The sequence below is a fragment of the Vulpes vulpes genome, chromosome 11, assembly GCF_048418805.1.
Source record: "Vulpes vulpes isolate BD-2025 chromosome 11, VulVul3, whole genome shotgun sequence".
In the NCBI taxonomy this organism is placed as follows: Eukaryota; Metazoa; Chordata; class Mammalia; order Carnivora; family Canidae; genus Vulpes; species Vulpes vulpes.
This window is the reverse complement of record NC_132790.1, coordinates 95,126,237-95,153,845: the sequence shown is the minus strand read 5'-3', so window position 1 is coordinate 95,153,845 and position 27,609 is coordinate 95,126,237. Positions and strand designations below refer to the sequence as shown.

At 35.5% G+C, this 27,609-nt stretch overlaps 1 protein-coding gene across 5 annotated transcripts in view; it reads right to left on the bottom strand.

Moving 5' to 3' along the window:
• RNF13 (ring finger protein 13) overlaps positions 1 to 27,609 on the bottom strand; it is a 150,428-nt gene that overhangs the window by 105,071 nt on the left and 17,748 nt on the right. For 4 of the 5 annotated variants that reach the window (XM_072727126.1, XM_072727127.1, XM_072727129.1 and 1 more), the window contains 2 exons: positions 19,875 to 20,004; positions 14,463 to 14,543 (listed from right to left, as the gene is read on the bottom strand). In XM_072727126.1, coding sequence (XP_072583227.1) covers positions 14,463 to 14,543; positions 19,875 to 19,988 — 195 coding nt within the window. In that variant the 5' untranslated portion in view covers positions 19,989 to 20,004. Of the gene's footprint in view, positions 1 to 14,462; positions 19,528 to 19,874; positions 20,005 to 27,609 lie in introns of all 5 variants that reach the window. The other variant, XM_072727130.1, reaches the window with a different exon arrangement.

Below are 27,609 nucleotides of genomic sequence, written 5' to 3'. Positions count from 1 at the left end.
GTTTATTGATCATGGAGGGCTGCAAAGCTTCAGCTCTCGGGGAAATAGAGAATAAAAGTAAAAAAGAAAATCCTATTTCTTTTTGTTATTTTTTCATTTCTTATGCTTTCCAATTCCTTTTATTAATTTTCTAGATTTATATACATATACTTTTCATATGTATTTTTATTTTATCCTACTTTCATTTTATCCTACTTTATCTTTTATGTTGGGATCCAGATTCTTTATACAAGCAGACCAAAACACACTCAGGATCTAGGGTTTGTTTTCATTTCTTATTTCCTTGTTTGTTTGTTTTTTTTTCTTTTTGTTTCTTTTTTTCTTTTTTGTAAAAACAAATTTTTTACTCTTTGTTTTTGGGGTTTGTTTTTTAAATTGTTTTTTTTTCTTTCTTCTTTTCTTTCTGGACAAAATGACAACACAGAGGAATTCACCCCAAAAGAAAGAACGTAAGATAGAACTCATGGCTAGGGATTTAATCAGTAGAGATATAAATAACATGTCTAAACTAGAATCTAAAACACTGATTATAAGGATATTAGCTGGACTTGAAAAGCATAGAAGACATTAGAGAATCCCTTACTACAAAGAAAAAAGAACTAAAATCTACTCAGGTCAAAATTAAAAATACTATTACCAAGATGCAAACACAAATGGAGACCATAAAACTGAGGATGGATGAAGCAGAGGAGCAAATCAGTGATAAAGAAGATAAAATTATGAAAAATAATGAAGCCAAAAAATAGAGGGAAAGAAATGTAATAAACCATGAAGACAGACTTAGAGAACTCTGTGACTTAGTAAAACGTAGTAACATGGGAATCACAGGAGTCCCTGAAGATGAAGAGGGGCAGAAGGTTTATCTGAACAAATTATAGCTGAAAACTTCCCTAATCTGGGGAAGGACACAGACATCAAAATCCAAGAAGCACAGAGAATTCCCATTAAATTCAACAAAAGCCAGCCATTCTCAATGCATATCATAGTCAAATTCACAAAATACACAGACAAGGAAAGAATCCTGAAAGTAGCAAGGGAAAGAAGGTCCTTAACCAACAAGGGAAGACAGATCAGGTTCGCAGAAGATCTGTCCACAGAGACTTGTCAGGTCAGGAAGAGGTGGAAGGAAATAATTCAACATGCTGAATGGGAAAAATATGCAGCCAAGAATTCTTTATCTAGCAAGGCTGTCATTCAGACTAGGAAAGATAGAGTTTCCTAGACAAACAAAAACTACAGGAGTTTGTGGCCACTAAACCAGCCCTGCAAGAAAGTTTAAGGGAGACTGTTTGAGTGGTGAAAAAAAGATCAAAAGCAACAAAGACTAGAAAGGACCAGAGGAAAATCACCAGAAACACTAATCAGGTAACACAATGGCCCTAAATTCATCTCTCTCAATAATCACTCCAAATGTAAATGAACTATGCTCCAATAAAAGACACAGGGTATCAGAATGGATTTAAAAAAAAAAAAAAAAAAAACAAGATCCATCTATATGCCACCTACAAGAGACTTATTTTAGACCTAAATACAGCTGCAGATTGAAAGTCGGGGGATGGAGTACCATCTACCATGCTAATGGATGTCAAAAGAAAGCTAGAGTAGCCATACTTACATCAAACAGATTTTTTTTTAAAGATTTTATTTATTTATTCATGAGAGACACAGAGAGAGAGAGAGAGAGAGAGAGGCCGAGACACAGGCAGAGAGAGAAGCAAGCTCTATGCAGGAAGGCTGACATGGGACTCGAACTCAGGTCTCCAGGATCACACCCCAGGCTGCAGGTGGCACTAAACCGCTGCGCCACCAGGGCTACCCAGACAAACAGATTTTTTTTTTTAATTTTTTTTATTTATTTATGATAGTCACAGAGAGAGAGAGAGAGAGGGGCAGAGACACAGGCAGAGGGAGAAGGCAGGCTCCATGCACCGGGAGCCTGATGTGGGATTCGATCCGGGGTCTCCAGGATCGCGCCCTGGGCCAAAGGCCGGCGCCAAACCGCTGCGCCACCCAGGGATCCCGACAAACAGATTTTAAAGCAAAAACTGTAACAAGAGATCAAGAAGGGTACTACATCGTAATTAAGGGGTCTAACCATGAAGAAGATCTAACAGTTGGGGCACCTGGATGGCTTAGTCAGTTAAGCAGCTGCCTTAGGCCCAAGTCATAATCCCAGAGTCCCGGAACCAAGCCCTACACTCCCTGGGATTGAGCAGGCACCCTGCTTCCACCCCTCTGCCCTGCTTGTGTGTTCGTGTGTTCACTCTCTGTCTCAAATTAATTAATTAATTAATTAATTAATTAAGTCAAATCTTTTTTTAAAAAAATAGGGAAAAGAATATCTAACAATTGTAAATATTTATATACCCAACTTGGGAGCACTCAAATATGTAAATCAATTAATAACAAACATAAAGACACTCATTGGTGACAATACAACAACAGTATAAGACTTTAACACCCTACTTACAGCAATGGATAGATCATCTAAGTAGAAAAATCAACAAGGGACAGAACAAGGATATCTACTCTCACCATTACTATTTAACATTGTATTGGAAGTCTTAGCCTCAGCAATCAGACAACAAAAAAGAAATAAAAGGCATCCAAATTGGCAAGGAAGAAGTCAAACTTTCACTATCTGCAGACAACATGATACTCTATGTAGAAAACTCCAAAGACTCCACCAAAAAAAAAAAAAAAAAAAATGCTAGAATGCATACACGAATTCAGCAAAGTCACAGGATATAAAATCAATGTGCAAAAATCTGTTGCATTTCTATACATCAATAATGAAGCAGTAGAAAAAGGAATCGATCCTATCTGCAATTGAAAACAATAAGATATCTAAGACTAAGTCTAACTAAAGAAGTAAAAGATCTATCTATACTCTGAAAACTACAGAACACTGACAAAAGAAATTAAAGAGGACACAAAGAAATGGAAAGGCATTCCCTCATGGATTAAAACAAACATTGTTAAAATGTCTATACTACCTACATTTAATACAATCCCCATCAAAATACCACCAGCATTTTTCATAGAGCTAGAACAAATAATCCTAAAATTTGTATGGAACCACAAAAGACCCTGAATACCCAATGCAATTCTGAAAATGAAAAACAAAACTGGAGGCATCACGATTTTAGAATTCAAGCTATATTACAAAGCTCTAGTCATAAAGACGGTATGGTACTGACACAAAAACGATACACAGATCAATGGAACAGAATAGAGAACTCAGAAATGGACCCACAACTCTATGGTCAAATAATCTATGACAAAACAGAAAAGAACATGCAATGGATAAAAGTTTCTTCAACAAATGGTGTTGGGAAGACTGTACAGCAACATGCAAAAGAATGAAACTAGACCACTTTCTTACACCGTACACAAAAAATATATTCAAAATGGATGAAAGACCTTAATGCAAGAGAGAAAACCATCAAAATCCTAGAGGAGAACACAGGTAATCTCTTTGACATCAGCCATAGCAATTTCTTACTAGATATCTCCTGAAGCAAGGGAAATGAGCTACTGGGACTTTATCAAGATAAAAATTTCTGCACAGTTAAGAAACAATCAACATACTAAAAGACACCCTATGAAATGGGAGAAGATATTTGTAAATGACATATCTAATAAAGGTTTAGTATTCAAAATCTACAAAGAACTTATCAAACTCAACACCCAAAAACAACCCAGTTAAGAAATGGGCAGAAGACATGATTAGGTAGTTTTCAAAAAAAGACATCTAGATGGCCAACAGACACATAAAAAGATGTTCAACATTCCTCATTATCAGGGAAATACAAATAAAAACCACCTCACATCTGTCAGGATGGCTGAAATTAAGAAACAACAGGTGCTGGTGAGGACGTGGAGAAAGGGGAACCCTCTTAGACTATTGGTGTTATTACAAACTGGTTCAGCCACTCTGGAGACAGTATGGAGGTTCCTCAAAATGTTAAAAATAGAACTACTCGGGATCCCTGGGTGGCTCAGTGGTTTGGCGCCTGCCTTTGGCCCAGGGCACGATCCTGGAGTCCCGGGATCGAGTCCCGTGTCGGGCTCCTGGCATGGAGCCTGCTTCTCCATCTGCCTGTGTCTCTGCCTCTGCCTCTGTCTCTCTCTCTCTCTCTCTCTCTCTCTCTCTCATAAATAAATAAATAAAATCTTTTTAAAAAAATAGAACTACTCTATGATCCAGCAATTATACTACTAGATATTTACCCAAAGAACACAAAAATACAGATTTGAAGGGATATATGCAACCTAACCAACAACAAACTATGGAGAGTACCAAAACATCCATCGACTGATGAATGGATAAAGATGTGGTATGTATATACAATGGAATATTAGCCATCAAAAAGAATGAGATCTTGCTATTTGCAATAACATGGATGGAGCTAGACTGTATTATGCTAAGTGAAATAAGTCAGAGAAAGACAAATACCATATGATTTCTATCATACGTGGAATTTAAGAAAGAAAACAGAAGAACATATAGGAAGGGGGAAAAGAAGAAAAGGAGAGAGGGGAAACAAATCATAAGAGACTTTTATTGATATAGAATAAACAGGTTTGATGGAGGGAAGTGGGGGGGGGAAATGGGCTACATGGGTATAGAGGAGAGCACGTGTTATGATGAACACTGGGTGCTGTATGTGATGAATTACTGAATTCTACTCCAGAAACCAATATGTACCATATGTTAGTTAGTAAATAAATAAATAAATAAATAAATGGCAGAGGATTTGAATAGATAGTTCTTCAAAGAAGATAATATGACTGGCCAATAAGCACATGAAAAGATGCTCAACATCACTAATGATTAGGGAAAATCACAACCACAATGAGTTGGCACTTTACACCCACTAGAAGGTCTATAAAAAAACTTAAAAAAGAAAAAGATTAAAAAGTCTTGACAAGGAAATGGAGAACTTGGAAACATCACACACTGCCGGTGGGAGCTGAAAATGGTGCACCCACTTTGGAGCAGTCTGGCTGTTCCTTACAAGGTTAAACAGAGTTACCATATGACACAACAATTCTACCCTTGAGTATATACTCGAGAAAAAATGAGCGCCTGGGAGGCTCAATCTGTTGAGCATCTGACTCTTGATTTTGGTTCAGGTTATGGTCTCAGGGTCATAGGATCGAGCCCCACAACAGGCTCCGCACTCAGCAAGGAGTCTGCTTCTCTGCGCCTCCCACTAATCATGCTTGCTTTCTCTCTAAAAATAAATGGATGAATCCCTAAAAAAGAGAAATGAAAACACAGACATAAAAATATGTACACTGATGTTCATAGCAGCTTTATTAGAAAATAGAATTATCAAATCTAATTCCTTTTTTAAAAAAACATTTTATTTATTTATTCATGAGAGACAGAGAGGGAGAGAGGCAGAGACATAGGCAAAGGGAGAAGCAGGCTCCCCATGGGGAGCCCAACATGGGACTTGATCCCAGGACGCCAGGATCATGCCCAGAGCCGAGGCAGATGCTTAACCGCTGAGCCACCCAGGTGTCCCTAAATCTAATTCCTAAAAACAACAACATAGTTGGGACACTTGGGTGGCTCAGTGGTTGAGCAACTGCCTTTGGCTCAGGTCATGATCCTGGCATCCTAGGATTGAGTCCTACATCAGGCTCCTCACAGGGAGCCTGCTTCTCCCTCTCCCTATTTCCCTGCCTCTCTCTCTGTCTCTCATGAATGAATAAATAAATAAATCTTTAAAAAATAAAAATAATTGATAAAAAATTAAAGATTATTGTCATGAGGTTTAACACAAAAGTAGTTGTCTGTCAGGATTTTGATTTCCTGATATTCAAGCTCCATGAAGAAAGGACATCTGTTAAGTGTTTCCCATTCAGCACAAACAGCTGATGTTCCACTCCATAGACTATATCTTAACATTTTAAAAAACAAAATGACTGTGCCATCTGATGGAAAATGCCTTTTAATAAATATATTACACACTACAGGACCATCATAACCACATCATTGTCTTGCTTAGGAAAAAAATCCAATCAAACACCATCACTCCAAACACTGAACCAACAAGTAAAAAATCAAAAGCTCAGGGGCGCCTGGGTGGCTCAGTGGTTGAGCGTCTGCCTTCAGCTCAGGATGTGATCCTGGAGTCCCGGGATCGAGTCCCACATCAGGCTCCTTGTGTGGAGCCTGCTTCTCCCTCTGCCTGTGTCTCTGCCTCTCTCCCTGTGTCTCTCATGAATAAATAAAATCTCAAAAAAAAAAAAAATCAAAAGCTCAAGACTGTGGTATGCTTATAGGATTTGCTACATCCAACAAGATAGTTTCTCTAAAAATGAAAGAAATTCTAAGTAGATTGAGCATACATTGGAAATACATATCCTCTAAGATCACCTTCTAAATTGACAAATCAATACAAGTCAGTAAGGAATATTTATTCATATTTTATATTCTGTAGTATTTGACTGATCCTCTAAAAACTTAAACTTCTAACAAAATCTTTATTAGCAAAAGAGTTCAGAAACAAATACAATAGTATAACTTAAGAGGCATCAAAGAAATTCTTTAGCTTTGCAAACAAATGTGAATCCTGACTAAAAGGAATTCTTTGGTAATGAAGCCAAAAACATTTTGTTTTTTTTTTTTAAGATTTTATTTATTTATTTATTTATTTTTTAAGATTTTATTTATTTATTCATGAGAGACACACACAGAGAGAGAGGCAGAGACACAGGCAGAAGGAGAAGCAGGCTCTATGCAGGGAGCCCAATGTGGGACTCGATCCCGGGTCTCCAGGATCACACCCTGGGCTGCAGGCGGCGCTAAACCGCTGCGCCACGGGGGCTGCCCAACATTTTGTTTTTTTTAAAAAAGAAACAGATCTTCAATCATTCATTACTCACTACATTACTTGCCATTTGATATCTGTCATAACTCAGTCACTGTTGAACATAATCTGGCTAACTGAATACAAACTGGTTATCAATCTGATTAAGGGGGCCAGAACTTAAAATTACTAATGAAAATGGTCATATCCTAGTTACAGAAATTATTTCTGTATTAAGTATTCAAAGATAATGGCGACTGGCAAAAAGGGATTGTACAGGTAGACAGATAAAAATACAACAGTACAAAGTAATAAGGGTGTTAATACTGGTAATGAGTTTTCCTGTTAATTGCAAAGACAATGATCACAGATTCATTGAATATGTGAGAAATGAGAAATATATTGAATGTGGAAAAAAATGCATTATTTCACTATGGCAAAATATCACCTAGAGAAGAAAATAATATTACCAAACTCTCCAGAGTGGTCAGACATTCTTGTATTAACCAGCAGTATATAAGACGACCTGTTTTTCATATCCTTGCTGGCCACTGATATTGTTAGACTCTTATTTTCACTAATCTGATGAGTGTGAAACAGCATCTAGTTATAATATACACGAGAGATTTTTAAGATATAAGCAAAAAACTAACATCTTACGTATCTACTAATAATTAAAAAATAAATTATGATATAGTCATAAAGCAAAGTATTATTAACAGTTAACATGAATGCAGACCATATAACAACAGAGATAAAATTCAAATACACTGTTGGGTGAAAAAAAAGCAAGCTTAAAAACCAGAACAAACAAAATTTAAAAGCAGGTAAGACAATGTTAAAAGACTCATATAAAAGGTAAAAAAAGTTTTGTAACATAAATGGGAAAGATCTAAATTTCAGGATAATGATTACTTGGAGGAGGATAAGGGAATGGAACTTGGAAGGTAAAAAAATGCTTCAATGGTACTGGTAACATTTCTTCTTTAAAAATAATGGCAAAATATGAACATCTAGGTGGTAGGTATACAGGATGTTCTATTATTCCCTTCCTCTATTCTGTGTTTGAAGTATTTCATAATTTTTAATAAGTGAAATCAGCCTAAACACAACAACTAATGATAAGATGATTGGTTACATTATGGTGTAATTCAAATATTATTTTTTAAAACTGCATGATGACATGAATGCATTTATACTTACATGAAAAGATATCCATATTGGATATGCTATGATTTTGACAAATTTTAAGAAGCTGCAAAACAGCATAAACACAAAGTAAAGGCATAAATGTGTCTAAAAAACTCACATGGTTATATCCAAGTCTACCATTATAATCTCTTGGTTGTAGAATTATGTATGATTTTCATATTCTTCTTTATAAATGTCCTATATCATCTTAATTTTTATGATGAGCATATATTGCTTATAACTAGAAAAATATTTTTTCATGGGAAGAAAAATTAAAAATTACTTTTATAAAATATCAAATTGAGAAAGCCAGCAAGAAAATCTAATGAACATTACTAAGTGAACAAACAACAAAGATGCCCAGTAACCAAACAGGGAAGTGCAGGGTGTGCTGAGTTAGGAGATCAGACATGTTAGCCTTCTTTGACTTACAATGTGGTTGGAAACTAAATAGTACAATATGGGTGGGTCCAAGGATGATGGATGAGACTAGGGCCCAAACTGGAAGAAAAAAAGCCAAGGTTGGATTTGGGGAATTCTACATGAGCTGGGAGGGTTATGTAGACTTTCCATGCTTTCCTTCAGGTCCTCCACTCCCTTATTCTTTCTCCCTACCTCCATACTTCTCCAAGTAATAAATTGTCATAATGAAATAATTTTTGCTATTCTCCACACCTAATGAAATGCTCTATTCCCTAGTAAAATTAAAAAATGAATAAGCAATCATTACCTTTGAAATTAACAGGAAAAGATTTTAAAAGCTCAAAATTCACTGAGGAGGCATTCCTTTTTATACCTTTGTGCATTTGAAAAAATGTATTGATTTTAGAATTCCTATTTTTTGTATAAACAGGTGTGGTGTTACTTCTTAATTTAATGGTTCCATTTTCTATTTATCCCTTGAAAGAGAAACTCTAACCTTTGTTATAGACTACAAATTGAAGGTGATATCATCACAGTTAACAGTTCCTAGGAATGAGGAAGCTAAGTATATTCAGTCTAACCAAGACTCCTTCATGTCACAAAACTATCAAGTGTTCTGGAAGGGAAAATACAAGTAGCTGCTCTTAAGCATCTTCCCTACAAAGAAAACAAAGAAGCATCACAAATAAGGCATCCAGGGGGATCCCTGGGTGGCTCAGCGGTTTAGAGCCTGTCTTCGGCCCAGGGCATGATCCTGGAGTCTCGGGATCAGGTCCCACATCAGGTTCCCTGCATGGAGTCTGCTTCTCCCTCTGCCTGTGTCTCTGCCGCTCTCTTTGTGTCTCTTGTGAATAAATAAATAAAATATTTAAAAAAAACAAAAACAAATAAGGCATCCAAACAATCATGTTTCCTTGCAATATTTGCATTTTCCTTCACTAGAGAAAAAAAAATCTTTTAATTTCAAGACTTTGTATTAAACAAAATCATTTCTTCCAAGAGAGTCCTGAAGTTTAAATTTTCAAATAATAAGTCTAGTTTGGGGAAAATTAACTAGTGATAACATAGGGTACTAATTTAAGGATACTGATCAGGAGAAATAAATCATATATAAGAATACATATATCATAAAAGGTACAAACTATCTAGAACCTTTGTTCTAGATATGAGGAATGATACGGTCAAGGACACATTTGCATCCCATGACCTTCATCCTCTATTTCTTTTCCTTATCAACATGAAGAACATACACTAAGTACTAGATGACAAAAACACTGTATACAATGATCACGGTATATCTAGTCTAAAAGATTTTTGCTGAAAATAAGATTTACCATTGACAGCTGTACTCAGGAAATCTGATGCTAGCTTTACTAAGGCTTCCTTAGAGATAAATCTGGTTTTCAATTTTTTAATAATCATCATTATCTCCTTTACTTATCCAGTCACTTCTTAAAAGTATATAAATAAGAAACCTAGAATAGTTTGATCCTCCTGAGACTAGCCTTCAGTGTGTAACTAAATTATTCTAACTATATTAATAATAAACCAAGAGTCTAGCAGGAGATCCTGCAAGCATGACAAATCTACAAGTAAAACCTTGCCTGTTCACTGATACTTTAATAGTTGGTTATTTCAAAAAGGTAAGAATAGAGACCTATTTTACACTATACCATTCTGGGTAGATTAAAGACCTCATGAGCATGGAGTAGGGGATATGCAAAAAATTTACAAGTTTTTGGAGGAACAGAAGAAGGTCTAATGAAGACTAACAGAAACTAATTCCTTGTGAGTGTCTAACTCTGGACAAGGACCACACCACAGAGTAGTTCATTGCCAGGCCTCTTTCAAGGTATTTAGACTTCAGGGAACAAATTGATGCCATACATCTTCCCTTCATATCTAAGATACAGCCACAAAACAGACACAAAACAAAACAAAAAACAGCCAATCAAAAGCTATAACTGAAAACACAGAATTCACCCCAGGTAAAAATATCAAATCTTTCTTTTAAAACTTCTACAACCTACTATTTTAAAACTATTTCCCTGCTCAGCAGGGAGTCTGCTTCTCCTCCCTCTCCCCTTCTCCCCCACTTTGTGGTCTCCCTCTCTCTCTCAAGTAAATAAATCTTTAAAAAAATAAAACTTCTCTAACCCTAGCATGCCATATTTTAATCCATGCAAGATTCACATTTTTATATTAAAGCTCAAGTTTTCTTTGGCTCTCTGATTTTTAAATACTTGAATATATTTTTAAATGACAGTAGAGGTTGAAAACCTCTAAATATCGTTAGCTTAATATTGGAGCATATGTACATGGAATGTAAACACAGAATTTCAACTGACATGTGTTATACCATAAATATCTGATCTCTTATAAATGGCAGAATCCAAGAATATCATAAAACCTACAGATACAGAATTTATGCCTACAAAAACTATTTTAACATACTTAATTGGTTTTATAGACATTTCATTACAGAGAACCATCCCCACTTGATCACCATCAAGTTCTCCTTGTAAACAATAATGAACAGGCTACCATTTGTGAATTCTGATTCTGGGCAATGGCAAGCCAGCTATGCAAATATAAGACTCATCCATAATGATCTAACAATCTGTTAGAACCATTCTCTCCTTACTGCCCCTGTATCTCACTTCCTGGGCTTGCCCTATATTGTCACAATGGAAAAAAAGCAGGCAGATCCTTAAAACTATTCTTTCTTTGTCAGTGAATAAGTAAATTTGTCAAAACATCTTTTAAATGTAAACTGAGTTTATAATAGCATAGTAATAGAGGAACACCAGTAAGACTATGGTTATCAGGAGTTAATGCAACTCTTTAAAACAACCTTACTAAGCAGAAAGGCTCTTTAGTAAAAGGATGGTTTGACTCCGTAAGCGCAATGAAAGAAAGGCTGCCAGCTCAAAATCATCCGTAAGCAGAGAAATGCAAATTAAAACAAGATAATACTTTTCGCCCATCAGATTGGCAAAGGTTAAAAAGACTGATAATAACCAGTATTGAAAAGGGTGTAGAAAAAAATGGGTATTCTCATGCACTGTTAATGGGAATAAATCAGTACAGCCTTATGGAAAGGTAATTTAGCGTATCTATGAAAATTCCAGATGTTCACACCCATTGACTCATCAATTATACTTCTCTAAGTCTCTATCTTAGAGAAATAATTTATTTGTGGATAAGAAACAAAAATATCTGTTAATGGGAAATGACTAATAAACTATGGTCTTTCATATTACAGAATGCCATGCAGTGCTTAATAGGTGCAGCTGTGGAAAGATCTCTAAGACATAATGTTAAGTGTGAGGATGTGCAGGGAGTCCAATTACACAGTAACATTGTAGTGAGTATCTGCCATTCATAGTGCCCCCAAATTTTCTGAACCCACTTTCCCCAAACTATGGATCCCATCTTTCCAAAGCAGACTAAAAAAAACAAAAATAACAAAATCTATAAACTGTGTTAGCCAGCCTCCATAATAGCTAGTATTTCACTAAAGTATGTGGTAGTAACTCTGTGGCCCACAGTCAGGGCAATCAAGATGTTAGATTTGTGAAAACAGTCTGGCAAAGAGTATTTCCTTAGCTAGGGAAGCAGCAGAAGCAGAATGTTTTGAGGTAAGATCACAGAGGTTCCCTGATGGGAGAAAAGGTGCTATGCTTTGGGGGTCAGTGGCTGCATCAATCCTTTCTCAAGGAATTTCTACAAGGAAGTTCTGTGTTTTGTTCCTGACAATCTGGAAACTGCCTCTCCAGAATATGATACTCTAGACATCTTTATCCCCTCATAAATCCTTTTCTGGGTAAATTACCTAGAATTGATTCCATTATAAAAATTAAGAAACTTTTCATACCTACAAATGGTAATCACTTACGAACTTTTTGAGTTCATGAATTTATGAACTAAAAAGCACCACATATTCAGAAAAAGATCTGAAGGTCTTTAAGGTCACAGTGTATTTAATGCTGAAGAGGACAGTGGGATTGACATGTATAGATGAAGAGAGGGTAATGGAATGCTTTTCCTTTTTCTTCTGTATGTGTCTTTTCTATTTAAATATTTTTGCAGTGAGAAATAGTCCTACAATGCTGGGAATTTTTTTTTTTATAATTTAAAATCTTCAAAAAATTAAAAACTAGCCTGGGTGGCTCATCAGTTGAGCATCTATCTTTGGCCCACGGTATGATCCTTGGAGTTCCCGGGATCAAGACCCACATCGGGCTCCCTGCATGGAGTCTGCTTCTCTCTCTGCCTATGTCTCTGCCTCTCTCTCTCTCTGTGTCTCTCATGAATAAATAAATAAAATCTTTTTAAAAACTTAAAAACTAGTATGTCCCTCCCAAAGGGGACTACCATCCTAAATGACAATAATAGTTTTATGGTACTTAAATGTGGAATTTTAAGAAAGGAAAACCTGAAAACATTCTGTGGCACATACACACAAGTATTTTAACTTATGTAGCATAAAAATCTCCTCTTGTAATAGGGAAGGACTTTCTCACCATGATCACAGATATAGAAGGAAAGCATAGCAATTTTTAACTACATAAACAAAACTACTGAAACTTTAAACAAAGTTAAAAGATGAAGTATAAGCCAGAAAAATGACATGAAACACATATAATATGGCAAATAATAAATTTTTCCAGTCTATAGAGAGTTCTTAGAAATCAGTAAGAATAGACATTTTAATTTAAACATGGGCAGAGAGGGGCACCTGGGTGACTCAGTCAGTTAAGCATCTGCCTATGGCTCAGATCATGATCCCAGGGTCCTGGAACGGAGCCCCTCACTGGGCTCCCTGCTCAGGGGACAGTCTGCTTCCCTCTCTCCTTCTGCCCCTTCACCCCTCCACTCTTGCTTGTGTAAATACACACTCTCAAAAAAATAAAAAAATATTTTAAAAAATAAAAATGGGCAAAGAGCATTAACATGCAATTCACTCTCGCATTCACATGCACGCGTTCACACATACACAGGGCAAAAAATCTTAAGATGTTCTCAATTTCAATGACTTTTTTTTTAGATTTTGTTTTATTTACTTAACAGAGAGAAAACTGTGCACAACCAGGGAGAAATGCAGGCAGAGGGAGAAGCAGGTTCACCCCTGAGCAGGGAGCCCAACACAGGGCTTGATCCCAGGAATCCAGGATCATGACCTAAGCTGAAGGCAGATGCTTAACTGATTCAACCACCCAGGCGCCGCCATTAGATTGTTTTTTTTTTTAATCATTTAACTAAAATTTGGTAATATCTAGTATTGGGGAGGGTTGGGGGAAAAAGACAGTCTCAGACACTATTGGTGGGAATCTAAATTGTCTCAAGCTTTCAAATGGCAACCTGGAATATACAATAAAATTTTAAACCTGTGTTCCATAAACAAAGCAATTCTACATCTGGAAATGTATCTTATGCAAATAAATAGACAAATACACAAAAATAAAGACATTCACTGTAGCACAGTTTATAATAGCAAGAACTGGACAACCTAAAAATCCACATGAAAATTTAAACAAATAAATATGCAAAAATCCATAATATTTCATGATACTGCAAAACTATCCAGGCATTGCAAATAAAAATATAGATCCCTCTCTAATACTATGAAAAGATGTTCTAGATGGAGAAGTGAAAAGGCCTGGAAACCAAGTAGCATGTCTCTATTTAATATTAAAATATGGATTCATTATATAAGTAAACACATAAATATATGCATACACATACATCTATAAACACACACACTCCCCACACACAGCACATATCTTAGAAAACATGTCTGAAATACATACCAAAATGTTAACAGTGGCTAGTCCAGAATGATACAATCATAGGTTATTTTCATTTTCTTTATATCTTTTGAATAGTCTGAACCTTTTACAAATGTTTATGTATGGGTTTTATGATAATAGTAAGAAATTTTCATTATTTAAACAAGGAATAAAAATGACCTCACTAAATACTTTGTGCTTTTACCACATATTATTATTACTTGCTTACCTTTAAACCTTCAGCTGGAAGTCTATAACCAAATCTTGCTGGAAGGTCATCAAATGTCTGAGATGCATTTTCAAAATTATACTAAATATAAAATTAAAAACAATCAAGTTACAACCAATTTACACATAACATTAAACAAAATGTTTATTTAAGCTGTCATTTGATTTATTATTTAAGTTGTCACTTCATAATTCTGATCCACTATCACAGCTTAACACAATTAAATCAACTTTGTAATGCACATCCGCTAAAATAGCAAGGAATATATACCATTTACTACGTATACAACTGCTTAGATTCTGATTTCACATAATTATTGTGTGAAATTAAACCACTTTCTGCTTTCTGGGTTCTTCCCTAGAAAGGAATTTTCTAAACACATTATTTTCCAGCAAGAGTTCCCTTTGACTTTCTCTAAAGGGTCTGATTTAATAGAAGAGATATTTCTGGGTCTATCTACAAAAGATGGCTTTTCCCCAGAGAAAGAAGAAGCATCAAATCATTTTTAAGAAATTGACTTTTCTATATAATCTGGACATTTTCATCTAGAGCTAAACAATGAAAGGAGTAAATTCAATGAAATACATCCATATAGAGAACCAAGGCTTTCAAACTCTTAAACTTCCCCTTCCTTATACAGATTCCTATGCTACAGTATTTATCAGTTCCCTTTTTCCTTTAAAAAAAAAAAAAGGAAAAAAAGCAAGAGTTCTCTGTAATTGTAGAAGATAACAGTAATGATAATTGTAAAATGAGTTTGCTGTATTATTTAAGAATGTTCAATCTGCTATACAGAAAAGAGAAACAAGGAAGATAGATGAAACTAAGCAAAGATAGTAAACAAGTAACTTCCGAAACATAGGCAAAGCTTTCATGATGTATTAGAAGTTAAGATAGCTATTTGCAAACAGTAGGCCAAAGATAGAAAAAAACAGAACACACTGTTTTGAATATAGGTAAGATGGATAGAACAAAGCAAGAGTGTTATGTATAGGTAGCAAAGGATAGTAGGAAAGGATCAAGCAAACTTTAAATATTCACAAAGCATGGATTAGGTCACAAATCCAGATTGAGAGTTTTGTCATCCTTCAATCAAATGCCCACTGGTGATCCACATTCTAAATTCACACGGCATCTGCCAGAGACAAATAGAAAAACACTCTGCAGGTTAACAGCAAGTTATAGCTGTGTTCAGATGTAAATATCTTGAGTCTCTTCAATAGAGCAAACAAATTTTGGATCCAAAAACTTTCTATCTGTCAATTCCCCTTATTCACCCTCAATTCAGGTCCTGGTAACCACTCTGTGACCAGAGAAGCTAATGCAACATTGAGAGAAACAGAACAAACTAATAATTGCCAACACAGGATTTGGGTGGTGTAGTCCTAGCATTTCACTTGAATCTTATCCTGATTGTCTTAACATACCCATGTTTTACATGTAATTCTCATTCTAGGTTTGTGATTAATTTAATATAATGTGTGATTCGAGCATCTGAATTTGGTCACTAAATCTATCTATTCTGTTATCTCTGGGATAATCAGCCTGATAGTATAGCTGGAAGCCAACACTGCTTCAGGGTAATTTCCTATTGTAACAATAACTCATACTTACGGAGTGCTCTATGGTTTACAAAGTGCTTTAGAGTCACAAGGCCTTTTTATATCCATTATCACAATGTATCATTTAACCTCTTAATTAAAACATCTTTAATTGATTCAAGTGTTAAATTTGAGAAAGTCATTTAACTCCTCCAAGACAAAGACACTATTGTAAAATAAAGAAACTGATCTAGATCAACATAGATAGACCAAAGGAAAAACACAAGTGTCTCCAGGCAGTACCTTTAAAAAAAAAACAAAAAAAACTGTACTTTTAAAATCAGGAAATGGAAAATACAACTGTACTAAGTATTTTTTTAATCACTTCCTAGTACTGAGGAATTTCACTTTTTTGGTTAAAATATCAGAAATAAAATGTCTATAGCTTGAACAACAATATTTGCAACACTGGGACTTGGAGTAAGTTTTGTTACTGAGTGAGATCCATTTTGAAATTGCTTCATCTTTCCATTAACAGCAAAATATAGATTGTCCCACACGGCCTGTCACAATAACAACTGTTTAAAAATAAAAAAAAAAATATTCCTATCATGAACAAGACAAACATACATCTTTAACACAAAAGTGCTTTATATTTTTAGTATTGGAGGGTGGGCTGCTGCTCATGAAATTAAAAGAATGTTCACTGTTAAAATTCTTGAAGTAGAAAATAAAGCTATTCCTCTCTGTAATCCCATCCTCAGTGACTGCCACCTAACAGTTTTAATCCACCTCTTTTGAAAAGGTCTTTTCTTAACCTATTCTTTCCTCCCACAGAAGCTTTAACAGAAGGTTTAATTTATAAAGTAACAAACACTAACAATTATTAAGCATCTATGCTATCATGCTAAACATCTGACAATTGTGGTTCCCTTATTTAAACCTTACAAAAGCCCTATAAAGTCTGCCACTATTTTATCATCCTCATTTTACAGAGTGGCCACAAAATGTTGAAAATAACTTGCTCTAGTAGATTAGAGGAACCAGGATTCTCACACAGGCAGTCTGGTCCCAGAGCCCTAGCTCTTAACTCACTGCCCCACACTGTCATACAGTCTCATTTCCTAAGTAAACAGAGACTTAAGAGATATTAAGCTATTTGTCCAAGGTCATGCAACTGCAGGGTGGTAGAAATGGAATTCAACTCACATTCTAACTCTGCTGCAGGAGCTCTTAACAACAATGCTATATAATCCAATCCATTCACACTACTAACCACTGGGTGCTTCTCTCCTACTCTGCCCACTGAACCTCACGACCAAGCAACAGATTCTCTCTGACAAATCCCTAAAACAGAATCAAAAAGTAGATTGGGAGTAAACCAGAATTGGGCTGACTCTCTTTGAAACTACATTAAGATGGATACAAATTCTCAGCAAGATCATGGCACAGCTCAAAGCTAACTAGCCACTTGTACCCTGTGTACCTCAGAATAGACAACAACCATCTGATTATCTCAAAAGTGTAATGCCTCTGCCAAATCTAAAGTTTCATGTTTCTAGATATAAACCCACATAATTAATAATTTCTCATTTAATTTTGGGTCAAAGAGAGAAATGATGAGATAAGACATGATGAGGATGAATTGCTAACAGAAACAACAATAATCTAAAGTACCAAGGACTAGATGCTAGTAAAAGAAAATATGAAAGAAATCTCCAAAGAAAAGCTATTAATTGATTCAAACATTTATTGAATTTCTACTGTAAAAAAAATGAATTTCTACTGTATAACTCTCACTAGGCACTAGAAACTAAATGTAGTAAGACACAATCCTGCCTTCCGGGTACTCATGGGTCTAGGGGACTTACTGACAAGTCAGCAACACACTATAGTAGCACCTCCATATTCTCTTAGAACTCTAACTAGTTCGACAAATACTATTGCCAGGGAATTAACAAATGGGAGAATTCAACTGCCAAAAACAAAATCATCTGAATTTTATTTTTTCAAAAACAGCATCCTAATACCAGTCCAAAATGGACCAACCTGATGTCCAATTTATTTAAATCTGTATTACTACACATTCAGATTTCAGGATGTTTTCATTCAATTAAAAGGAAGTGCTACCATTTTCTGGTTCTTGACTCACTTCCTTATAATGCTTGTGTTACCACATCTAGTTCCTTTGCCTTGATACTTAGTTCCCCTTTTTGCTAGTTACGTGCCTTCACAATCTACTCTCCTCCAGCTATGTCTGCACCGTCAACCTTCTACCCTTTAGTGTCAGCATAAAAGCCTCCATTTAAGCAACTCCCATGCTAACAGTTCCTTCCCCAGATTATATCGACATACATTCCACACATTTAGTGGCCTGAAACATAGAGAACGCTGCTGGCAAGGACTGACTGTACTTCTATGCCTAATATTTTATTGTGTCTACATTAAAAAGAAAAAAAAAACACCTCAGGAAGTCTCATATACTGCTCGAGGTAGTGGGTAAAGGATGAGGAGAATGATAATTATAATGAAGATAAAAAAGATAAAACATTTACTATGTGTTAGGTACTGTTCTAAGCAGTTTACCTTATTTAATTATCACTACTACATACCAGTTTACAAATAAAGAAACTGAAGCACTTACAGTGGCTAAGTAATTTGATTAGGATCACACGGCTGGTTTTAGAGTAGTTCATTAAAACTTATTTAGCCCATCACATAGCTGAACCTTAAAATAACAATCCACTTCAGGTAAAAAGTAAAGAAGCAAGACAGTGTGGTAGATATTACAAAGAACAAAGTTGGGAGGGGAGAATATGGAAGAAATCAAAGGAAAAAGAGGCTCACGGGAATCTTCATTAACTGATCAGTCCATAAATCCTCTACTTCATTTCAAAAGTCACCCCCAAAATATTCCAGGGCTTTGGGGACCAATTTAGAGGAAAATTTGCAGGCCAACGGACTCTTAGTCCTTACAAGTTCTACTTCAACTCCATCTAGACTATTCCAGAAAAATCTAATCAATTAGTTCTCTACTAAAGAGGGTAACAGAGGTTGGTGAGTTTCATAGGGATTAGAATTGCTAAGATTCAAAAGTTAGGATACAGAAACCAGCCTGGCTCTCCCAAATTCTGCAATGATCCTAGATACCTCCCCAAGTACCACAGCATACAGAAACATGACTGAGGGACTACATGAAGCTTTGGTCAGCAACAATCCTGGCCCTTCTGTTTCTAGGATGACCTAATGTCATTAAGCAAATCACTTATACCCAGAAATTAAAAATTATAAATCTTTAGCATAATACCTAGAGATATACATACATACACACACAGTTAATTCTTCTTTTTCTGGCTTCACAGAAATGAGAAACAAAATATGTACACTTCCCAGCATAGAGGACAGTAAGACAACCTAGAAAGAACTACTAAGATTTTGAGGAGCAATCTTCTGTAAAAACTTTTCTCAAAGACAAGATTATTATGCTTCCCTTCTTATTAACGTTAATCTGAGCTTGAAATTTTCTATAAGAAAAAAAAAGAAATTTTCTATAAGCATCTTATATAATTTTTCAAAATATCACTATCAAAGTCATTAGAGCTACACTAATTAACAAGAAAAACAGTAAGATTCTACACAAATACACAGCATGTAGATACTCGTGTGCATGAGCACTCATGAGAGTGCATATACACTCTCAAAAGCACCAACATTAATCAGGTACTTATTGTATGTCAGATCTTATGTTAGATATTAAGCAATAAAAAGATGAGTACGGTCCTCTATAGGTAAATGTCTTATCACTTAGGGCTTTTTAAAAGCTTTTCTCTGAAGTATACTTTTAGACACGAATAAATTTTATTATACTTACTGCTAAAATGTCTGCTTCTACAGGTAGTAGGTTTAAGAATGCAAAGAGCTGGACAGTCAAGATGGTATAGACTTGTGTGGCCGATAGCATGAGCATTCCTATGGAGAGCAGCATTTCGCTGTAAAATCACCTGGAAGGCAAGCAAGTAACAATGAGTTCTGGTGCTTTGCCCCTGAAAACAAGTCATTTCATATATTAATTCTCGATGTCCAAAAATCCCTTAATTACAAACGTGTTAACATTAAAATTAAACATATTTCAAAAGCATAAGAATTTACACAGGTTTGGACATTTAGGTAAACATTCAGTTAGTCAACAACTACATAACTCATGGTGACTAAGCTCTGTATTTTAACCACAAAACAAATATCCTCCCACAGTTCTCAGTGTGTAGTACAGCTTGTCTACTAAGTCAGTTGTGAAGGGAAATAGATCTCAAATAAAATAATGACTAAAAAACACTTTACAATTTTTACAATCTTAAAGAATTTTTATACATCTTTTATATATAAAATAGAACTTAAAATTTTACAGGTAAATCTACTTTTTATTTATTCTTGCATATTGTACCTACCTTAGAGAAAGTAAAAAAAAAAAAAAAAAAAAAAAAAAAGTAGCCATATATTATAAGGTAACATGTTTTGCCCTTTCCCTCTTAACAATATATACCACCTTCCTTCTCTCCATCCTAATGGCAATAGTGCAGCTACCTTTTCCAACTTCATCCAATTTTCTACACTAGTCCTTATCTATCTCACAACAAGAAGATATCATTAAGAACTAAACAATAGTCCTTGTTTGGACTAAATTTTCTTGGTAGGCCTCACCATTGGTATAACGTACTCTTTTAAAGATGAGAACAAAGTTTGCAACAAGGGCCTTTATAATGAATTATTTCATTAAATGCCACCAACTCAAGTAATACCAATTTTGATGATTACCATTGATAAAGCTCTGTATTTGGAGACTATCATAGAGACTCAGACTGTGACCAATTGACACACTGAAAGAGAAATACCTCTGAATAATTTTTGAACTACCTTCTTACAAAGCCATTAGACCAAAGAATAAATAAATCTGAAAACCCATCAAATTTATACAATAGCTCTATGCCACAGAGACAGAAAGTAGATGGGGGCGGAGGGAGGGGGAGGCTGCAGTAGGAGTCAAGGAAGGGGTAAGCACCTAAGAATAGGGAACGACTGCCCATGGTTATGGGGGTTTCTTTTTGAGGTGATAAAATTTAGATTGTGGTAATAGTCGCACAAGTCTATAAAAATATTAAAAATCACCGCTGTTCACTTTAAATGGGTAAATCTTATGATGTGTGAATTATATGTTGATAAAACTTTTTTAAAAAGTACATATTTGTTTATATTAGTTTCTTAGGTAAAATATATAATACACTCTGCGCAGGAAAGAGTTAACGTGGCAGGCCTGAGCCTAGATCTTTAGAAAGACCTCCTTACAGGGTTGGCCTTTCACAGGCATCTGGGAACTTAGATTTCAGGAGGGTTCCTTCCCATCATTCCCTGATAAGAACAGCTCATTGTGTCCAAACTTTCCAATGTGATTATATTGAAAACATATTTTCTTTCTGGGAATCTGAAATTTTGAACATGTTAGGCAGAGGGTGCCTAGAGGAACAGTCCCCAGTAGAAGAAACCCTGGGCACTGAGCTTCCCTGTAGTCACTTCATGTGTTGTCATAACTCAGTGCTGAGGAATTAAGCACATCCTGTGTGACTCCATTGAGAGAAGACTGTTAAAGGATTATATCTGGTCTTCTCTGGACTTTATCCCTTGTGCTTTTTCCCTTTGCTAATTTTGCTTTGTATCCTTTCACTGCAAATAATCATAGTTATGAGTACAACCAGATGCTGAGTCCTGAAAGTCCTTCTAGGAAATCACTGAACCTGCAGGTAGTCTTGGAGATTCCCAGCACAACCACACTAGATAATTTCTGGCCAGAAATCATACCGTAAAAATATGCAAATCCTTATAAAATAAGGTATAGTCACTACTAAACCTTGTTAGAAAGAATATGCAGTATGTTGACTACTAACCTGAGAAACTTAATCTGAGTAAAAACTATGACCTTCTTTGTAAAGTTCTGGAATTCCCAGCCAACTCTGGGGTAAGGAGAGGGAAAATAATTCTAAAGGTATAATAACCACAACTATTACTGATCACTAAGGGCCAGGCATTTCTCTAAGCATGTTATCGAGTTAAACTCATCTAAGCTGAACAACTCCCTTTTCATAGATGGGGAAAACTTAGGTATTGGTAAGTAACTTACTCAAGGCCAAACAATGCATAGTGGCAGAGCTGGGTTCAAACCCAGGCAGCTTCCAAAACCTACACTCTAAAGGCCAACTGACATCAATAATCAGGTTGATGTTCAAAAGGTAATGACCCTATGCTTATCAAGAGCTTCAAACCAAAATGCTCATGGCACACCAACTGCTGGATTCTTTCCTTTTACTCTGGATAGGGAGGAGGAAGAGGAAGAAAGGGGGAGGGGGACTGCATATATGTGTATTTAACAATATGCAGTAAATTTGTTTATACTTATTTTTTCTTTTATTGCCTTTTTAAAAATAATATTCTGGAGTTTTTATCATCTATTTACAAAACTAGTTCTTGTTCATTGTAAAAAATGCACAAAAAATTAAAATCATTCATAATGACCAAATTAAGGAATAACTAGTATTTGTATTTTGATGTATAATCTTCCATTCTTTTAGTTATATGAACATTCAAATATATATGTAACAAGATTAAGGATATGCTATATATACGCATTGTTTTGTTAACTGTATTATTTTCACTTCATATATTGTGAATATTTTCCTAATTCATTAACTATATCTGAAAAAATTAAAATTTCAACCTTGTACCTACATCTCCTTGAGAACCATTGCAGACAGGTCAAGGAGGCCCTCTGGGGCTTTCATACCCTTTAAGCATTTTTTTTTTTAATTTTAATTTTAATTTTTTTATTTTTTTTAAGATTTTATTTATTTATTCATGAGACACACAGAGAGAGAAAGAGAGAGAGAGGCAGAGACGCAGGCAGAGGGAGAAGCAGGTTCCATACAGGGAGCCCAATGTGGGACTCGATCCCGGGTCTCCAGGATCATGCCCTGGGCCGAAAGCAGGCGCTAAACCGCTGAGCCATCCAGGGATCCCTGCTTTTTTTTTTTAAAGGTATTTCATACATTGGGTTTCCACACACGACTTTGTTTATCTAAAAATAAAAACTACTGGTTTAAAACATAATGTACAATGACCACATGCCATTCCATCTGAATGTGCTATAATAGATTTCATGGAATCTCTATTAGTGGAAATTTCTATCATTATAAACTCTGCAATAAATACACTTGTTGTTAAACCTTATTAGGCACACTCTTGGTTTTTTTTAAAGTCATAGAAGTGAGTGGTAGTATTATAACTGGCAAGAAATAGGAAATCTAGTATTTGACAGACCTAGGTTTATGCCGTAGTACAGATACATACTTACAGTATTGAGACAAAATGATTAAGTTACTTCATCTGTAAAAGCAGACTATTTAGGATTTAAAAAGACAACTCTGGAATAAATACAAAAATGCATATAAGGACTTAACAGCAGTGAAACATAGGAGGAAGAGAGTTTGGGTGGTGCTGCAAATAAGCAAAAGAGGAAATACTGAAGAACTAGTTAGTGGAATGAGTACAATTTGGGAATTTTTTTCACTTAACATTTGTGAAATATTCCGGTGGACATATAAACATATAATGATAAACAGAAGTCAGGAGCTCTACCCAAAACAGTGAGATTTAGGAATCATCAACAAATAGATGGTAACTACAGTGATTTTATTTTTTTTATTTTTTTAAAGGTTTATTTATTTATGACAGACAGAGAGAGAGAGAGAGAGAGAGAGAGAGGCAGAGACCCAGGAGGAGGGAGAAGCAGGCTCCATGCCGGGAGCCCGACGACGCGGGACTAGATCCCGGGACTCCAGGATCGCGCCCCAGGCCAAAGGCAGGCGCTAAACCACTGAGCTACCCAGGGATCCTCTAAAGTGATTTTAATATAAAAGTGAAAATTAAAAAAAAAGAAGAGGGCTAAAGAAAACTCTGCAGAATACCTGAATTTAAGGGTCAAAAGAAAAGGAAAATAAAGAGATTGATTTCACAGAAGTCAAGAAAGAAAAGAATTTTGAAATCAATGTGGGGGGAAGGCAGGCAGTTAGTCAACAGAAGTAAATGATAAAGAAGTGGCAAAAAATCTAAAATCTTCAGAATCTGCCCAACCTAAACAATTTATTCCCTAGTAGTATCCTTGGTCTGATCAACTCAGGATTTCTAAGAATGCACCCAGCTGTCACCAGCTCTGTATCTTCATTTACTAATCATTTACTGAAAGTGTTAATGTCAACCAGAACCCCTAACTGGTATTCAGGGTGGGAATGTACCTTTCTTCCCCATTACAATTCTTATCAACCTCTTATCTTTGAATGTATTCTACTACTGCAGCTTCTGTAACAGAATTAAATAAAGTATTGCTTGTTGTGACTTTTATCACCCCCAAAGAGAATACATTCTATTGAGGACATTTCTTTACAACCATGTTTAGAAAAAGCACACAGAAAAGCCTTCTAATAAAATTGAAGCCATCCTGAATAAAGTTCATATTCCTTTCCTTTTGTTTTTTCCTTTTTTATTTCCCCCAAGTTTTTATTTAAATTCCAGCTAGTGGAGCGCCAGGGTGGCTCAGCTGGTTAAGTATCCAGTTCTTGATTTCGGCTCAGATCATGATCTCAGAGTTGTGAGACTGAGCCTGGCATCAGGGCTCTGCATTCAGCATGGAGTCTGCTTATCCCTCTCCTCCCCCTGCCCTGCCCCTTGTACAAGCTCTCTCTCTCAATAAATAAATAAATATTTTTTTAAAGTATAAATTCCAACTAGTTAACAGAGTGCACTGTAAGTTTCAGATGTAGAATTTAGTGATTGATCATTTACATATAACACCCAGTGCTCATCACAATCATATTCCTTTCCAATCAAAACTGTCTTTTGAGTATTGGCTTTTCAAGCAACAAGCAGATGAACTTGGGTTTTTTTGTAACAAAATCTTGCTAGTTACAAATATCTACCTCTTTTCCTCTATCCTGCCCTCTCTCTGCCTTTCCCTAGCTTTCCCTCTTTCTCTCTTTCCTCCTCCTCTCCCTCTCTCTCTCCATAATTACCAAAAACAGAACATGACTCTAATACTCATTCTAAATATTCCTAAAATCAGAATGAGGCTACATTTCTTCAAAGGAAGTATATAGTAGAAAATATGCTAGAAATCCTTGAGAACTACCAAGCAAGTTTCTTAGAGGTATAGCCATTATCACAATCTCTGATCATGTTTAATTGTGCCTACTAGTTGACAGAACTTACCCATATATAGACATTTACTCTGAAATTAGCTTCCCGTCTTTAGACAACTGTCAATTTTCTAATTGGCAAATTCTCATTCCACTTTCTGTTTAGTTTATATTACCTAAGATACATTCTTGCCCCCACCTCAAGAAAACTCTATATAGTAGTCAATATACCATATATCTTTATGCCGGAACCATACTGATTTGATCATTGTAGCTTTGTAGTATGTTTGAAATCAGGAAGTTTGAGACCTCTTTGTTCTTTGTCTATTGGCTAGCTGAGTTCCCTTGAAATTCCATGTGAATTAAAAAAAAAAAAAAAAAAAGAAAGAAATTCCATGTGAATTTTAGGATACATTTTTCTATTTCAGTTTAAAAAAATGGCATTGGGATTTTGATAGGGAATACACTAAATCCACACATTGCTTTGGACAGTATTGACATGTTAAAAATATTGCATCTGTCAATTCATGAATATGGGATGTCTATCCATTTATCTGTGTCTAATTTCTCTCAGCAATGTTTTGTAGTTTTCAATGTACAAGTCTTTTGCAACCTTGGTAAACATTTCTAAGTATTTTATTATTTTTGATGCTATTATAAATAGAATTGCTTCAATTATTTCCTTTGATGATTTTTTCAATGATTTTTGCATATTGTTTGCATATCCCACAACTTTGCTGATTTATTAGTTTTAATAGTTTTTCTAGAATCTTTATAGTTAACATGATCGTACATATATAAAATCAGAAACAGAGATAATTTCACCTCTTCCTTTCTAATTTGGATGACTTTTATTTCTCTTTCTTGCCTAATTGCTCTGGTTGGGACTTCTAGCACTATATAGAATAGAAGTGGTGAAAGCAGGCATCCTTGCCTTGTTCCTGATCTTAAAAACAAAGCTGTCACAGTCTTTTACCACTGAGTATATCAAGTGTGAGTTTTTCATATACAGCCTTTACTATGTTAAAATAATTGCCTTCTATTCTTAATTATCATGAATTTTATCAATTGCTTTTTTCTTTTTTTTTTTAAGATTTTATTTATTCATGAGAAACACGGGGCGGGGGGGCAGAGACATAGGCAGAGGCTGCCCTCAATTGCTTTTTTCATTAAGATAAGCATGCATTTTTTTTTTCTTTATGCTGTTAATATGGTATATTACTCTGATTACTTTCCATATGCCAAATCATCTTTGCATTCTAGGAGTAAGTCCCACTTTGTCATGGTGCTGTTGAATTTGGTCTGCTAGGATTAAGGATTTCTGCATCAATACTCATAAGAAATATTGGTCTGTAGTTTTCTTGTAGTATCTTTGTCTGGCTTTGGTTTCAGAATAATGCTGGTCTTACATAATGAGCTACAAAGTATTCCCTCCTCTTCAACTTTTTGGAAGAGTTTAAGAAGGACTGGTATAATTCTTTTTAAAAATATCTGGTAGAGGCCCTGGGTGGCTCAATGGCTGAACATCTGCCTTTGGCTCAGGTCATGATCCTAGCATCCTGGGATCAAATCCTACATCAGGCTCTCCAGGGGAAGCCTGCTTCTTCCTCTGCCTGTGTCTCTGCTTCTCTTTCTGTGTCTCTCATGAATAAATAAAATCTTTAAAAAAATAAAAAATAAAAATATCTGGTAGACTTCACCAGTGAAGCCATCTGGTCCTGAGCTTTTCTTGTTTGGACACTGATTCAATCTAGTCATAAAATCTATTCAGATTTTCTATTTCTTCATGACTCAATCTTGGAAGGTGGTATATTCAACTACATTATCCAATTTTTTGTTCTATAATTGTTCACAGTATTCTTTTATAATCCTTTCTATTTCTATAAAATTGGTAGTACGGTTTCCTCTCTCATGTTTGATTTTAGTTAAGCCTTTTTTCCCCTGAAATCTAGCTAAAGGGGGTATCTGGGTGGCTCAGTCAGTTAAGCCTCTGCCTTTGGCTCAGGTCATGATCCCAGAGTTCTGGAACCAAGCCCACATGGGGCTCCCTGCTCAATGGGTAGCCTGCTCCTCCCTCTCCTCTGCTCCTCCCCCTTGCTCCTGCTCTTTCTCTGTCAAATAAAATCTTTAAAAAATAAATTTAAAAATAAATAAATAAATAAATCTAGCTAAAGGCTATTATTAATTTTGTTGATCTTTTCAAAGAACCAATCCTTGATTTTGTTACTATTCTCTTAGCCTTGTTTTTCAGAAATTGAGCACCCTAGCTAGCATATGCTAATTATGGCTGAAGAGCACAGATGCCAGTTACTCATCTAATGCTGGTCTGGGATTTGCAAAATTTAAAAACCTCCCCAAGCATCACAGTAAATC